The sequence below is a fragment of the Dryobates pubescens genome, chromosome 16, assembly GCF_014839835.1.
Source record: "Dryobates pubescens isolate bDryPub1 chromosome 16, bDryPub1.pri, whole genome shotgun sequence".
Lineage (NCBI taxonomy): Eukaryota > Metazoa > Chordata > Aves > Piciformes > Picidae > Dryobates > Dryobates pubescens.
Genome location: NC_071627.1, coordinates 23,881,963 through 23,899,658, shown reverse-complemented (window position 1 = coordinate 23,899,658; position 17,696 = coordinate 23,881,963). Strand labels below are relative to the sequence as shown.

The 17,696-nt window shown below is 41.6% G+C and overlaps 1 protein-coding gene across 1 annotated transcript in view; it reads left to right on the top strand.

The window, feature by feature from the left end:
• Positions 1 to 17,696, top strand: part of SPOCK1 (SPARC (osteonectin), cwcv and kazal like domains proteoglycan 1) — a 298,517-nt gene that overhangs the window by 88,809 nt on the left and 192,012 nt on the right. Inside the window, exon 3 of the mRNA XM_054168279.1 lies at positions 7,845 to 7,890. Coding sequence (XP_054024254.1) covers positions 7,845 to 7,890 — 46 coding nt within the window. The remainder of the gene's footprint in view (positions 1 to 7,844; positions 7,891 to 17,696) is intronic.

Genomic DNA, 17,696 nt, shown 5'->3' with positions numbered 1-17,696 from the left:
TAGAAGTGTTGCACTGCCTGTCATCCTTCCATTCAAATTCCTTCCTCCTCCCAAAGAGCCACAGTGGAGGCTCTTTGCAAAGGTCATGGAAGGGGAACTTGGGGCTGGAGGGGAAAAAATGTGTTGAAGGTGACTGCAGTGGCTCTAAGTTCTGTGTGGCTGTGGCACAGTAGCTGTTGAGTACATGTTGTTTATTTACAACATATGCAACCAAGCAAAGTTCTGGGTTTCAATCTGGTCTTGGAGTTGGAGCATCTGTAACAGTACAGCACTTCCAACCCAACAAGGATCAGTGATGCTGCCACTTGGGAAACTCCTGAGTTTTACCTTCCTGGGGTTCTGAGAGCTTTACAGATTGCAGCATAACCTGATGTGGCCTGTGGGAAAAAGTGAGGTGGGAAAAACTTAATGAAACTAAAGGTAGAAAGGATTATGTAACTGTAGGCAGGGATAAGAGAGGTTTTTAGCACATGCTAATGAGAGGAAGAGTTCAGGCAGAAATGATAATGTGTTTCTAAAGTTAGCCTACTAAAAGGGGCAGTGAAGAAGAATCAAATCAAGGCTTTTTTTTTCCAAGTTATTTTAGTTTGAGGTATTTCAGCAGCAGCCAGTGCAGCCAGTGCTGTGATTGTTCCAGCACCCAAACACATCAGCTGCCTGCGTTGGCGCAGGCCTGAGCTAAGGCAGCTACAGGGCTGCTAGCAAACAGCTGTCCCTCCTTCATCCTGCCTGGAGCACAAGCACAGTAAACCAGCATCTGTTTGCCCTCCACATTGTAGACACCCTCTGGCTTCATTCTTATGAATAATCAAAGAGTGGTTTGGGATTGTTTTAAGAAATGGTTTTAAATTTTACCATCTTTGTCATTTTACCAAAAGAAAAACAAACCACAAACCCACAGCAACCACAGAAAAACTCCAACAAAAGAGCAGCTGGAAGAGCTGAGTGTGAAAAGCCATACGGCTGAGGTCTAAAGAATGGCAATTCTTCATCTTACTCTGGCTGAGAGAGTTCTCTGTGAGAACTTTTTCCCTGTCCCCCACCCTTTTTTTTTTTTAAGTTTCACAAACTAAATTTCTGAAGTTTTTGCCACCCCAGTAAATCTTTGTCACTGAGAGTGAGGACAGTGTGAGCTAGGAGTTTTGCCTGCCACTTAGAATTGCCTGTGGAAATTAGTCACTAAGCTTTTCCAGAGTTTCCTCTACCAAATGTAAAATGGAATATAGCCACAGCACAAGCACTGCTGGTTCACTCAGCAGAATCATGCTCCTTGGGTACCTAGCCTCTGATCCCCAGGAGAGCAACAGAGACCTCACAGAGGGTTAGAGACGGAATCATAGAATGGATTGAGTTGGAGGGAACCTTGAGGATCATCTAGTTCCAAATTGCATGCCATGGCCAGGCACAGCTTCCACTGAACCAAACTGCTCAAAGCTCCATCCGACCTGGGGTTGAACACTTCCAGGGAAAGACCATCCACAACCTCTCTGGGCAATCTCTGCCAGTGCTCCACCACCCACCTGTGAAGAGCTTCTGGAGACTTGATAGGGTGCTTGGTTGCATGGTTTAGTTGATTAGGTGGTATTGGATGATGGGTTGGATGCGATGATCTTGAAGATCTCTTCTAACCTGGTCTGGTCTGGTCTATTCTATTCTGTCCCTTATGTCTAACCTACATCTACTGTCTTTCAGTTTAAAGCCATTATTCAGCCTATCACTACATGCTCTTGTGAAAAGCCTCTCCCAATCTTTCCTCTAGGACCTTATTAGGTACTGGATGTCTTAATGTGCTTCAGAGTTTGGAGTCAAGTCCTGACAGTGATGCAGACTCTGGGCCTTAGGTGGGCAATCTGTATTCAGTGAGGTACTCGGTGTGGAAAAGATGTGCTCTCCCCCTTAAATAAATAAATAAATAACGTGCAATTTGCTGACACAAACTATTTGCTTAAAACAGGCAATAGGCCTTGGGGAGATATTTATGATACAGTCTAGATTGACTTCAGCAAGCAGCAGCTGGTGCTTTCACACTGCTTGGTGCTGGAATGATCTTCTCTGCTGCAAGGTAGAGAGGCAGAAAATGCAGCTGCATCTTTCTGGAGCTAATTTGAGAAAAGCAATGAGCTGGTAATTACCATGTTTCCCAGCTGGTCTTTATGAGGGTAAAAGGTTTAATCATAGATTGAGGATGGAAGAGGAAAATACTAAGTAGACTGCAAACCAGTGTTAACAAATGTCTTTCATGGAGCTACTTGGAAATTTTAAGCTCTTGTTGCCTGGGAGGAGCTGTGAATGAAGAAAGGTTGACAGTCCTAGGGGTTATGCCCTTTGTATATTGAGTTTCCTCAGGAAGGCTCTGTGATGGGAGTTTTGTGATGGCTTTGTACCCTGCAGGCTCATCCAGGTCAGAGAGAACTTCCCAGACCTTGGGGGGAAAAGGGGAACTGAGCTCAGTCTTAAAAGAGCAAAGTAAGGGGAGGTTTCTGGGGAGTTCTTCCAGTCAGCATCTCATTTCTGCTTGATTCATACAAATAAGTTATAAGCTCAATTAATGCAATGAAATCTAAATATTTATGTACCCACTTAGCTAATGTTTGGTTCTGTTTATAAATGAGCATCTTGCAAGGGCTGCTTTTTGACAAGTCAATAAAGTAAGCCTAGAGAGTGCCTTTGTGGTAAATCAACCATGCTTCCTTAACCCTCCCAAAGTACCAAGGCCTAGCTAATAACTGAACCAAAAGTGACAACAGAGTAGGTTTGCTGGGAATAACTGAAATACTTGAACTTCAGGAGAATAAAGAACTGCTGTTTATTTTCTTAGTTGGTGGAGGAAAATAGGATGAATCCGAGGGGTTTTACCCTTCATTTCAGGTTTTGAACTGGATTGTTAGTGCTGTGCTATGGAGGGTAACAGGAGAGGAGAGCAGTCACAGATTAATGTAGTGCTCTTTGGGGCAATTTCTGTTTACTAACTTTGCTGTTATGAGTAGGAAGAAATTATGTCAGACCTAGGTCTAGGTCAGGGTTTGATTTTTGCAAATCAGAACCCAGACTGAATTCTGATGACTTTATGACTTCAGATGAATGATGTTTTTTGGCTAGGTCTGCCTGTAAGTAAGAAAACAAGCTTTTGAACTAGTGCTTTGCATACTTATCTGATGCCCTTTGCATACTTCACATATGATTATTCCTTTGATTGACTTTGTGGATGGCATATGAATCTAAGCTGCCTGGATTTTACACCTATGTTTTGAATGATAAAAGAATATTTTGCTCATGTGAAGAAACAATAATTTGTTATGCATGCTAAGGCAAAATGTGTTTCATCTCATCTCTTGATTGCTCAAATCAAAATAATAAAAATGCAATAAAGAGCTGAGGGCTAAGGCTAGCAATTTGTATTTGCTTTTCTGAAATGTTTTTATTTGGTATGATCACAACTTATTTCTCAGTTTAAATTCCCTGAGGGTAAAATCTTGAAGTAAGATTCCACGATGCCAAGTGATGAACAGATATAAAAGTGCAAAGACAGCTCCTGTCCCAAGGCTTGCAGTTGAATTTAGTCAGGGGATTCAAAAGTGAGCTCTCTGAGAGACCATGCCAGGTCCTCTGCCTTGCCTTGCTGTCCCAGGGGGGTGTTTATCCTGGGTGGGCAGTAGATTTCATAAAGAATCTTGCCAAAGGCCTCATCCTGCACCCAGTGAGAACAGAACAGAACTCAAGATTGCCTCAAGAATCAGAATGGGGCCAGTTTGCCAGGAAGCAGAGTATTTACCTGTGAGGTGGGACCCTGAGTCCATCAGGGACCTGGAGTCACAGCACTTGCAGCCTCTGCTGTTTGTGCCCTGTGAGAGGGACAGGCAACTTCTGGAGTTTGGAGTTCACCTTTATTCTGGCTGTGTGCAGAGGCCAAGCCAACACATCACAGTTAAATAACACTGGGTAGAGCTAAGGGAGTCAGACCCAGTCTTGGTTTGCAGTGTCAATTCTTCTCTTTTCATGCATGACTTTAGGTAAGCAGAGTCCCTTCAGTTAATTAAAAGATTGACTTAGTCATATGCAGCCACTGAACCATAGGCAAAACCTTCACAGTGTGAATTCTGTGCAAGGTGAAGGATATTTGAAAAGATTTGTTCATCAAAACTATTTCTCAGTTGCTTTCACCAGTTGTATTGAAGTTGATGTGTGCCTGGGTTTGCCTGCTCTTCAAAGTCCATCAGATAAACATTCTTTAAAGTCAGCCTGGGGAAAAAAATGAATTAATTCTCTCCTATCAGGTATGGAGCAGATGAGTGTGTGGAAAGCCACTTTTTGGGTAGTTTAGTCAGCCAGAAGGCAATGAAAGTGCCTGGTTTGGGTGCTCTAGGAGAGAGAGCTGTGCTAATTGAATGGCATTTGGCTATCAGCACAGCAGATGAAAACTGGGCTCTGACAGCAAAGGTGGAGAGGTCAGGAAAGAAAGAGAGAAAATGATTTTGTTTGGAGGTGAAGGTCATCTGAAATAAGTGATTTCACATTTGAAGGGCTGCCAAGGGGAAAAGTGATGAATGTTAACATATTTTTGTGTTGGTCTGTTTTCATTCTTTTTTTCTCCTTTTCTCATTTGTAATGCTTACGGACACAGGAGGTGGAGGTAGGTTTTTAACTTTTAACTTCTAAATATCCATGTAAAAGTATTTAAAACATATCATCCTTCACATCATGCTTTAAATTCACACGATCAGCTTTTCATACCACACTTGAAACTCATAGGATCAACTGTTCATATTGCTCTAATGAAATGTATTGATACCTGTTAAATCATAGAATCCTTTCTGTTGAGAAAGATCCTTAAGATCATAGAGCCCAACCATTATTACTGTGCTAGCATTGCTTTATGAACCTGTTAATATTAAGATGGCATAATGATTTTACATGTTACTGTAGGCAGAAGGTATTTTAAGCCCATGAATATCTGTCCTGGTGGGAAGCTCAGATTTCTGTGCAGTCAGTTTTGTCAGGAGGGTGTTACACTGAATGGGAATGTTACATCTCTTTAATAAAGCTGATTGTGGTTTATGTATATCTACTCACTCCTCAAAATCAATCTAATGGTTAGGCACACTCTGCTGCTCTATCAGCTGCCTGCTTTTCTGTTGAGGAAGTCACAGAGGAATGATGATACCCACTCAGAGATGTTAAGAGTTGTTCCTCCTAACAAAAGTCATTTCAGGTTAATGTGTAAATTTCAGCACCTTGCAGAGCAAGAGCACAAAGCCCTGCCAGAGCTTTAGGTGGTATTTAAATGAGCCATAGATTTTCTGCTCAGCTCTATCTACAGGGTGAATTTCACCTTTACGGTGCCATAACCATTCAGTTACAGCTCTTGCTGGTATATCAATGCTGAAGTGGAGCTCTAGTGCTGTATTTTCTGTTGTCCAACTGGCACAAGTTATTTTGAACTGCTGTTGACTGTATTGCTCTAGAGCATGTAAAGTCATTATTTACTCCTATAAATAATAATGAGTTGTATATATTGAAAATCTCAAAGGCTTTCTCTATTCTGCTTTTTAGGAAGGGGCTGCATATTTTTTTCCTCGTGTATTTTCCTGTGTTATCATGCTGTACTTTCAGGCATATGCTAAAATAAATATAGTTTCAGTTTTCAAAAGGGAACAGTAAACAGATCTGCCTAAAGGAGAAAAGGAGAAAGAACAGGTTTAGGGAAGAGATGGGTATTTTGTAGGGGCCTTTTTGTGAGGAAGGTGCATTTTCTGTAAGGTATTCCTTTGGCACTGAAATTGAGATACACCCCATTTCCAGTCCTTATTTCCAAACTGGTTCCATATGCCAACAGCATAGGAAATATTTCTTGGGATTTGAATTATTTAACAGTTTCTGATGCTGAAAACTCAGCAGCAAAGCAACACCTAGGAGAAAACATAAGCAGGCAAAAATAAGAGTATTTTGTTGCTGAAAGAAAATGAGACTGCTCAGAAAGCTTAAACCCAAACACATTCTGGAAAGTGATTAATGCTTGGTGAATTTAGCAGTACCTCACAATCAATTACAAAGCTTTGTATAACCATGAGGGGCTTTTTTTATATTAACAAAGCTGTAGAATTCAAAGGCAAGTCTCTGGTTCTATTTCTGGTGCCCAACCCCTTACTTCTGAAGAAAAAGTAAAGATACTTTTGATGTACCTGAAGTAAATTCAGAATAATAATCTTTGTTGTTGTTGTGGAAGATCATCACTGTCTGTGAAGTCAGTGCAGGCAATGAGCAAGATTGTACTTGGAGGAAGAAAATACCTTTCCTCCTGATAGTCATGAGAATTCCATCCAGCCTTCTTCATCACAGGGAGAATTTGCCCATCCTTGCCTGTCCCCAGAGCAAGACAGCAGCCCACAGTTCATTCAGGGTTCATACATTCTCCTTCTGCTGGCCATGGTGTTCAGAAGGGAGCATGCTGCCATAAGGTGCATCCACTGGCCTTCAAGTGAGGGCATGGAGAGTCCTCACTCAGCCTGTGACAGCCCCATGGGCTGTTCTAAACCCCAAAATAAGACATGCTGGCTTCTACATCTCCCCAGTATTCCAAGTTAGGGTGACCTGATTGCATGAGAGCATGTGAAATTCAATGTGCTGGAGATAAATAGGAAACAAAGTCCCGGGGAAGAAATAATTTAGGTGTCTTATTCACACTGATGGGGTTTCAATTACCCTTCTGTCAGGAGAAAGTAATCTAAGTGTCATTCTGAACAGCTTGATAAAGACATCTCTGCTGTGGCTACCCTCAAGAAACAAAAAAGAGCACTGGATATATTAAAAAGCAAATAAAGATTGGTATGTAGGAAAAAATATCCCAGTGTTGCAGAAAACTTCCATGCTCCCTCCCTTCACATAGGCTGCTCTGCTGGCATCACATCCTCTCAAAGAGGACACAAGTGAGATACACAGAATATGCTGAAGCTGAATAGAACAGTTGGGCTGGAATCCCACTCTGAAGTGGGGGAAACTTTGCCTTCAGGTAAACATTTGCTAAGTACATAGAATACAAATTGATGCTGCACACAGAAGGGTTTTCCATGATTTCTGCAGAGAGACTCATTTGCAGCACAATACTCATTTGGCCAGGAATGCTGTGGCATGCTGACAGTTCCAGCCTTCTCCATTTTGAAGTCCAATCAGAGTGATGTGATACAGAACCACAAGGCTCACAGCAGGATAATATCTGATGTATTACATTAACTTTAAGGAGATTAAAACAAATATCCCAGTGGGAACAATGACAGAAGTATTCACTGCAAGTGCTCCTGGATGTCTCTGTACTTTAGGTATAATCCTTATGGTCACTGCAAGTGCTCCTGGATGTCACTGTACTTTAGGTATAATCCTTATGGTATTGTTGCTCTATATCTGTACCTCACAGTGGTGTCATTTACATTTGTCCAAATGAGTGTAAGTATTTGGGATTTGCTTTGCTGACCATAGCAGGATGGTGTGGATCATGTTACATCATCAGAACAATACACTCTTATCTTGGTTATCAAAAGCTGTAGGCTGATAGGAAATAATAGGGAGTGGTAGAGAAAATATTTAATGACAGGCATGCTCTGAAAAAGAGTTCAGAAGAAAGAAATCAAGGTGCTGAGTATCCAAGGAAATTTTTATTCTTTAATTTCTAACCTGCATGTACTGCTCTTGAGGACACAATCTGTTGATAGTCTTATCTGATTGGGGCTAAATATATGGGATCAAAAGAGGAGTCGATTCCTTTGTAGTTCAGTTGTGTGACATTGTGCTGAGAAGATTGAGTCTGCTTTTCCTGAGATTTCTTTTTTTTTTCTCCTTTTCTCCCCATGTAGGATGATTATTTCAGAAACTGGAATCCAAACAAGCCTTTTGATCAAGGTAAAGTTAGTACACGTTTTGTGGTTGTCTTCTGCTATTTTGTGCTATCCTCGTCTACTTTATGCCTTTCTTCCTCCATCTGTGCCATGCATTAGTGAAGAGTTATATTCATACTTGCATCGCCTTCCCAATTTAGTCACAGCTTGAGGTGGTTTATGTGTAAAGGTTTGACTCATCTCTGTATTTTTCAGCCACATTTTTTAATCCCCATCCATCCCAGTTTATATTCAATGATGATATATATATGCATAGGAGGGTTCTCTGTAACAATGAATCTCGGCCTGACGTGCAATTTCCAGCCGCTCTCGCCATGTGTATTTTCCCACACCTTAAAAACTTTGCTAAATGAATGTCATAAATGTCACTGCTGCATTTCCTAACACTTCAGGGGCCAATTCTTTCAAGCTAGTTCTAATGTATGAGTTTCAGGGCTGTTTTTCAAGAGAAAAGGCTGTTGTGTGTATGACACTGATTCAGATACAGATCCCTTAAGTGTTGCACTTTGTCTTGGTGAGTGGTTAAGTTACAGCAGCATTTGGGCAATTTCCTGGACAGCCCCCAAAGGACAGGGAAAACAAAACAAACAATGGAAAATATTCTAATTGTAGTGTGCAGGATAGCCCTGGAAACAATAGCCATGCCAGGAGAAAGAACTTCAGCCTGGCAGGTTAAAAGAGGTCTTAGATAGCAACTCCATGTCAAGCATTCTCTGCTTGGTGTTCATAGCCAAAGAAGAGTTTCTCAGATGGGATGGTAAGAGACTCACTCTACATACTCCAGATGAGCATTGGTGGAAACATCAGCCCTGTTGTTGCTAGCTGTGGTGGGGTGTGTTTGATGCTTAGTGATCAACTCTATATGCAAAGAAATCTCAGGAGTCCATCCTCTGACAGACAGGTATAGAAGCAGTACAAGCTGATAGCCTGCTGTCATTTCATCATTCATATCAGAATATTATACTGTAACTTTGCTATCTCTTCTATTTGTTACTTTGCCACTATGATTCTGTAAGAGTCCATGCCAGAGCACCCTCAAAAATGATAATGTGAAGCCCCTTGTGTTTTGTATTTCATTATTTCTTAAAGCTTTCTAGAACAGGACAGATTTGCAGGGCAAATGCTAAAAGCTGCTGTGTGCACAGCTTCATTTCATTTGGTAAAAGCAATCATCAACCCTTTGATTTGTGGAAAGTAACCACTCACAAGGCAAGGCCCAGGTTGGTTAGCTTCCCTGCTTGCCTTTTGACAGTTGCTCATTTTTCCTGTTTATAACATTCAGTGAAGCTGATACAATCCTGCTTGAGAACACAGATGAGGTGAGGATATTACAGCAGTAAAATCATAGCTGGACGGGAGAGTTCTTCCATTGCTTAAAGCGTTCTCAGGCTCCTGGATTCCTTTGGCTAGCTTGGGTTCATTGCTCAGCACCATGTCTCTTAAACTGCACATGTGTCCTTGAATTTTATTTAGGTGTTATTCTGTAAGATTCAGTCTACTTCTGCTCTGAAATTTGTAGGGATTTTCAAAGGTGTTATCCTGAAGTCCTTCAGGGAGGAATGATCATGCACACAGTAACTGCAATACAAACGAATTTCAGTCATGTAGATCCATTGCACAGTCCTCCTCTCTTCTGCATCCTGTAGTCAAAGTTAAGTGGCATTCAAGTAGAGTGTGAGACCTCCTCTGCCCTTCAGCATGTGAAGTGGCTATCTGGAGATATAATTGTTGCAATTTTACATTCCTGCATTCAAGTAAATTGCTTGGGCAAATTATTGAGCAGCCAGGTAGAGTTCATGGGGAAACAGTCGCAGTGTGATGCACAGAAGGAAACAACAAAGTAAAATGGAAATGCTCTTCTCCAAGCATGACCTAGGTCGGGTGTCACTGGGATTTAACCAGTGGATAATGGCTAAAGAATAGTAGATAATGTCCATGTTGCATAATTTCAGGAGGTGCCCAATAGTTTAGATGCTTATTTTTTAATAACTACTTAAAAAAACAACCCAACCATTGTTGCAGGAGAAAAACAAAACAACAAACCAAACCTTTCTATGCCTTTGGAACCCAACCACTATGAGATGATACTTGTGAATCACAGCACACATGAGAAGAAAGAGTGAATCAGTTAAGGAGAAGGAGAGGCAAGAAGTAATGAATGATGGGGTGACTGGATAAATGACAGGGCAGTGGAGGAGATGAAACCACAACGCATGGTTTATTTGCTTTCCATTTGAGCTTGGCAGTCATTTATTTTATAAACAGGAGTCAGAAAAGAGAGCAGCCTTGCCAATCAGGGATTGAATCTTCAAAATGCCTGAAGTGTTTAGGAAGAAAATGCCCCTTGGATGTCTCTGAAGGAGCTTTAAAAAAATTCACTTTACATCTATTTCTGTATTTCATTGTCAGACATGTTCCTTGTATTGTCTGCAGGCAGCTCACAGGAACAGCACTGAGGGCTTATGTATGTTAGAGCTGAGGAGTGGAGATTCTCTGTCTTTATGGAAATGCAGCTTCAGTGTCAAAGGAAAGGGAGAGATGATGTTTTTTGTCTAGGCATATATCCACGGTGACTTTCAAAGGTGTTCGAGAGATTTAGGATTATAAATCCTACTGACTTCAAATGGAACTTAACGCTCCTACCATTTTCAGAGGCCTTGTGACCCTTTTTCTTCCCAAGAGGAAAAACAAAAAAGGTAAATCCTGGCAAAATACTGCAGAAAAGATTTTGAAGTGACATGCTTTAAAACTGTCTTGTTGCTTGTGTTACTGAGATGTCTGACTCAGGGCAAAACCACAAATCGTTTCAGAGAATCTAAAATCACATGTGGATACCTTGAAGCGATACAGTCACACATCTGTTAGAGATTCTTGTCTCTTTACAGAGAAAAGGATCATTTCTCTTTCAGTGTAAAATCTCCCCAAGACTATAGGTAGTCTGTCACCAGAGAGCAGCATGCAGGCTAGCTGATGCAGCCTGAGCGTGATACTCTGCCTTGCTCCAGACACCAGTGCACAGCTTCTGTCCCGTTCAGATCTTGCTAATGGATTTTATTTGGCCAGTAAGTCATTCCTTCTGGCAAAGAAGTCACTACTTGGCCATGGTAAAATTCACTTGGACTTGAACCTTCAAATAGCCACTCATGGCTTTCTAAAAACATTACTTACACAAACAAATTGCCTTAGAAAACTATTGCTTAGTTTAATTAAATCTGCACAGAGCAGTTGGGTTAGATCTTCATGGAGCAGCTGGGTTAGATCTTCATGGAGCAGCTGGGTTAGATCTTCATGGAGCAGCTGAGTTAGATCTTCATGGAGCAGCTGGGTTAGATCTTCATGGAGCAGCTGGGTTAGATCTTCATGGAACAGTTGGGTTAGATCTTCATGGAGCAGTTGGGGTAGATCTTCATGGAGCAGTTCAGTTAGATCTTCATGGAGCAGTTCAGTTAGATCTTCATGGAGCAGCTGGGGTAGCTCTTCATGGAGCAGCTGGGGTAGCTCTTCATGGAGCAGCTGGGGTAGCTCTTCATGGAGCAGCTGGGGTAGATCTTCATGGAGCAGTTTTCCACCACAGGTTTAATGTCTGTGTTTTTCCATGCACAGAAAAAGGAATAGTCAGAAGATACATTTATTTTTTTTCTGTAATGCAAGCTGCAAGGAAATTGTTTCATCTGTCTTTAATTTTAACCTCTTCATTTTCCCTGCCCTGACATGTTCCCCCATGTTGTTCCTTTTGGCTTTGGGGTGTTCAAATGTCCCCTTGTGCTTTGTGTGATTTTGGAGACAGAAAGCCTTTTATTTGGGGCTTTTTTGGGGTTCTTATAGCCAGAGAGCCTATGCAGGTACTGCAGTAAGGAGCCTTAGTTTGCTCCTGTGAACTCATTGTGTTCTTACCACACATTTTCAGAGATATCCCAAAGGCAGATTTTAACCTCATAACACCCAAGTTCTTCCTACTGTGATTAAAGAAAAGAAACTCCTTTGGTGGGTGAAGAAAAGCAGGCAACTGCCTCTCTCCCTGGGTTGTATGGGAAATCCGAGTCTAGCATCATTAAGCTGAGGCTAACTGGGGTGAATGCCCACTTTGGGGGTCAGATTGACAGGTTTTTACTGTCTAAATTCTATTTCTCAATTCTAATTCTAAAATCATGTTTGAATATTCTAATTGGGCAGTCTTTATAAGGCAGCCAGGCTGTAGAATCACAGTGAAGGAGCTGGGAGGGCAGAATTTAGAAGTAACCGTGAGTGCTAGCACCTGCCAGAGGTGATCTTGCAAAGGCAGCTGGAGGAGTCAGCGTGTTTAACACATTTTAAAAGCAACAGGAGTCAGAGCTTTTGAATATCTGCAGTTTTGCTGCTAGGCTTGGATTTCATTTGCATCTTTTAAAGCAGAGTCTGCTGGGTCCAACCAGCTCTATTCTTTTCCAACAAAACCCCAAACCCAACAGAGGTAGGTTTATTTCAGCAGTTTGAATTATTTAATTATACATTTTCAAACAAAAGCAGTGTAATCAAGCTGACAGCTTTCTGCTTGCAGCATGCAGAGGAATCTCTGCACGGATGTCTGAAGAAAAGCAATACCTTGTTTTGTTGGAAGGCAAACACGGCTTGTGCCTCAGTGCCCGTCGGGACTCACGTGAGGTATCTTTGCATAGCACGCCTTTTGGAGGCAAGTCAACCTGGATGCTTCTGCTCTGTCTCAGAGGGGACTTGAGTGATCAGAAGTTATTTTTATCCTAGCTACCAGCCCAGCTTTTTATTCATCTTGAAGCCAGGAGAAAGCAATACAAAGACGAGCATCTTTCGGAGCGAGCCGAGCTAACGAGGCGTTCGGACTGCGGCAGGCAGGGGAGCGTAGAGCCTGCAAATGATTGCTAGGCATTAATACTGAGCTCAGGCCTGTCAGAGCTGCACAGGAGTAGAAGGAGCAGGTTAGTCAGGATTTTAAAATATGAATCAAAGAGTTGGGTTTTTTTCTGACAAGGTCATTTGAGAGTTCTTAAGGAGCTTGACAGCTAACTTGCCATACTTTCCCAGTCTTCTCCATCCACAGTGGGGAAAGAAAAGAGGCGGCTAGGGAAAAAGTTTAGCATAATGTTCTCAAGCCAGGTATTGATATGGTAATTAAATGTGTCTGATATTCTGCACCTATTCAGACTTGCCAGAAAATTAACTCATTAAGGCTTTTATGTATTTTAAGTAAAAACTGTTAGAAAAAGATAAAATCTACCAAAAGCTACCTTTCAATGGCTGTAGTGAGTTCTTCTACAGACAAATGGATGGAATTAATTGTCTGACCAGATGCACAAGGAAGAGCATGCTTTGTTGAGTTTAAAGTTGCTGGAAACAGTCTGGAATGGTGACCTTTTGTCTTGCCTTATGACGTTGTTTAAAGCATCATTGTGCAGAACAGGGGAACGGAGGAAGTAATGGGATGCACTTTGTATGGCAGATACATAAGCTCTGAATCCAGAAATGTTCAGACCACTGATCTGCCATTTTTACTGGCCATGAGGCTGTAGAAGGACACAGTAAGAGGGAGAAAAATCTTGGCTCTGTTGCAGTGCTGAGATTTTTCCCAGGTTTATGCCTAAAACCATCCACTGACCTGTGGAACTGCCTGTTCAAGTAGATGCAAGTCTCACCCTTGCTATTTTGACCATGCCACTCAGATGATTGCAGTGGCCAGAGCAGGCCTGAGTGTCCTACCTTGCCCCTGCCTCCTGCAGTGAGGCAAAGGGACTGGCTAGAAACGTGGTACTGTTTTACCCATGACTGGTGATAGCAATCCCAAGTGTTCCAAGCCGCTGGACTTGTCATGAGAAGAAGCTCCTGATCAGAGATATTGGTATTTGTGCTTCCTCTCCTCCTGCACTGAATTGTACCTGTGTCTTCCTAACTAATCCACAAATAGGCTTCTGCAGCTGTGAAGAATAAAGTTTGCCTAAAATTCATCAGCCTTCCAAAACAAAAAGGAAGATAATGGGAAGCCTGTGATGCAGGATGAAAATCATAGAACCTGCAATTATTTTTGAACATGTAATTTTCTGTTAGCCCAGTTAAGATGTTCTTTCAGAAAAGCCTGCATAAATTCCTTTCAGAGAGTTGTTTAATACTGTACAGACCTCTAGCCACAAATATATGTTAGTTTTATAATGAATGTTTTCTATTACTGTGCCTCAGATGGCAGATTTCAATTGAATAACTTATTTTGCAATTTATTTTTTCACTGTGGTTGAATTACTTTTAGAGGCTTATTCATGGGACCACTGCACATGAATTATGTTTGCAAATCTTCACTAAATCAGTACAATCTTGAAACGTGCTAACTGAATCAACAGGCAACAATAGCCGAGATGCAGCTCCTGGAGTTGTCTTCCATCACATGCACTGCAAGCGCACACGGCTGCTTATATCCTCCAAGCAGCTGCCTGTGGGTCTCTTCCTGGGCACGAGGCAGAATACTGAGTTCCTTATAAGCTTGTAAGCAACCAATTTAGTCGTTAAATATGGCATCAGAAGTGACAGAGGTGGGGTGGCTGCCTGTGATTGCGTTATGACTGATGTGCTTTGAGCAGAGACAGTGATCGATAGGTTGCTTGTCTAGAATTCTATTAGGGGAGCACTTGTTAGTTCTGTCAATAATGGTGCTTAGTTGTCTTTTAATATGTCTTACTTCATTAACTGTAAAGCAGATGTGATTTTTAAAGGGATATTCCTGCTTCCCCATGTTCATCCAGCTCCCACTGAAGTAAAATGCATTCTGAGGAGGCTCACAGGGCCCAGCCCTGCTCTCATTGACGTCACTTAGTCAGCAGCAGTCTCATGCCTTTGCTTCGGTTCACTTCAGTTCTTTTTTGGAAACCTACCTGAACCTTCAAAAGTCAAGTGTGTTTAGGAAATAAATGCCTGCAAAGCTTCTTTCTTCCTTATGTGCTGTAAGAGATACCCCAGTTTGAAAGCCCAAACTCAGAAAGCCAAGTATTAAATGGGATATTTGGGCAGGGATTCAAGAATAACTATTTTTTACAAGTGTATTAGAAGGAAGGGAGAAAACAAGCAGAATGATGGCTCACTGCTCAGTGGAGAAGAGACACATAAAGGCATTGCTGAGAAAGCCAAAGCAGTGTTACCTGTCTTTGCTTTGGCTTTCACTTCAAAGGTCAGCAGTGACCAGGGGCTGTTGTAGTTAATATCTTCCACTGAAGCGTAAGATTCAGGATTAGAGAAATAACAGGCTTGAGTAAATTAGATGCTTGCAGATCAGCTGGAATTGATCTAAGATTCGAGAGAATTGGCTGAAATTATTTTCAAGATACTAGGAGTTAGCCTTGAAAATGTGTGAAATTGTAGAAGCCTGGGGAAGGAGCAGAATGGATGTTTTTGAAAGGAAGAAAACGTGAGTTTATATCCTGTGAGTTGAACCTGAAACCCTGGGGGGAAAAGTAATAGAATAAATGATAAAGCAAATATTAGTTAGCATCCAGAAGATAAGGGGAAGAATAAAGATGGTATGGATGTCAAACTTAACAGATTTTCTTCTGTGACATTTACAGGCCTAGAGACTCAGCAATGAGCTCACTGTGTCTCCTGTTGTGACTTTAATAAGGCTTCTGACATGGTCTTACATTACTGTCTTATGAGGAAGTTAAAGAACTAGTGTCTAAAAGAAGTAATTATGAGGTGACTACAAAATAAGTTGGAAAAAGGCATTCTGATAGTAACTGCTGGTAGTTCAATGTCAGGCTGGAGGGGTTGAGAAGGTAAGTTGAGAAGGGCTCCTCTGTGATCCATTTTGGGTCCAGTATTCACTGTTTTCATTAAATTGTAGGTGCTGAAGTGAGCATGCCTAGGAAATGTAGCAGGGCAATAAAATCCGCAGTCACATGAAGAGATCTAAGAAATGGGCTGAAAACGAAGGCTAAAGTTCAGTCTGGGCAGTTGCAAAGTTCTTTGCCTTGGTAAGAATAATCATCCTCACAAAACAGGTTGCAAAACAATTGGGCAGTGATAAATTGGGAGAAAAGGAGTGGGGGATTACAGTGGATTACAAATAGAACATGAGTCAACGACGCCATTCTGTTGCAGCAAAGGCAAATGTTCACTGGCATGTGTAACCATGAGTAATCCTTCAGCTCTTAGTCAGCGCCAGTAAGACCTTTGGCTGCAATACCTTGTCCAGATTTGAGTACCAGGCTTCTAGAGTAGTATGAATCAGCTGGAAAGTGCCCAGGGAAAAGTAACAGCTACGATCAGAGCTGCAGAAAATATGCTCTGCAAAGAAAGACCAGAGGAGAGTGTGGAGAGAAAATAAACCAACTAAAACCCCAAAGCAACCTTCAAATCCCACTTTCAAATACAGGAAACTATCTGCAAAAATGGAGGAATTGTTTGCTGTCCATTGTGGATACAGCAAGGAAGATTAATTTTGGCTTTGGTAATGACAGCAATACCTAAGCATTTTAAAGAGGTTGTGGAGACTGTTTTTGAAAGCATTCTGAAACAGGCTAGACAAATGCCTTGCAGATAATCACACACTGATAGCTGATGAAGCTATGGAGAAGGGAGAGGAATCAGCATCCTTCCCAGAAGTGCCATTCTAGCCCTCTGATTCTGTGATTGTGTTTTGATTAATGGAAAGCAGCTAATTTCATTGCAAGCACAGAAGAAATGCTGAAGAAGGTATTTCTTAGAATAGATTTCCAGTCAAAGCAAAGAAGGAAAAATAAATGAATCTATATCCTTGATAGACATTTTGGCACCACAAGAGAAAATATAGGTTCTCATTTGATGGGAGTAGTGTGCATAAACTTCAGGAGAGGCACTGAGCATGGTTGTCACGGGCTTGCAAACCCCCTTGAATGCAAACAGGGACTGGCAAAAGGCAGCCCAGTTTCTCTGACTGCTTCCCTCTATCTCACTTGTAATACAGAGCCAGGAGAGCTCCATATGCATCATTGTGTAGTGAGGCTTTTGGTCCAGGCAGGAGTCATGATCTAAACCAAAAGTTAAAGATTTGGATGAAAATCAGTTAAGCATTCTCTTGCAATTCATCAGCTAAAACATGACAACCCATGTGTATTTAGGAATTAAATCTTCCTTTGCTATAAACCAGGTGCCCAGGTCATCAAAACATTAATTGAATCACAGCTGCCTTTCTTCCTGTTCTTGTTACTTCAGATTAAAGAGATTTGCATAAAATAATATTATGTCTGCTCTAATCTGATTGCTTATATTCCAGCTTTGCAGCCCTTGCTCATCTGGAAGTTACTTTAAACTCCAAAATGGTGTTAAGCAGTGCACAGCAAGATGAATCAAAAATACAGTCCTATGTATTCTGGTGGTGGTCTGCACTAAAAGGTTCTCTAATAGTAAGATGTTAAAATGAGTATCAGCGTGGTGAGCCTTGTTTAGTCATTCAGTCATCTTCTGGCTTTCCTCTCTCGGTCCTCTGGCTGCAGTAGATCAATGAACCTTGGCATCGATATGTGTGTCTCTGTTGTCCACAGCTTTATTTGAATGTCTTGTTCACCATATGTACATTGTCTTTAAAGTGTAAGGACAGGAAAGCTAAATCTGCAGACCAGAATTGATGTCCAGTGTTGTCCTTCCTGAAACTTCTGTTTGAGGATTTGATCTGTTTCACCTAAGGGAGGTTAGTGAGCAGCACCCGTGTCTTGTATGTGTGCATCCCTGGAGTGCCTCTTGAGCCAGCCAAGAGGGATGCATACAGATGAAGTGCTGCTCCAAAATCTGGAACTGTCATGCTCTCTTTAACTACAAGGCAAGAGGCTAGAATCGAATCTGTAG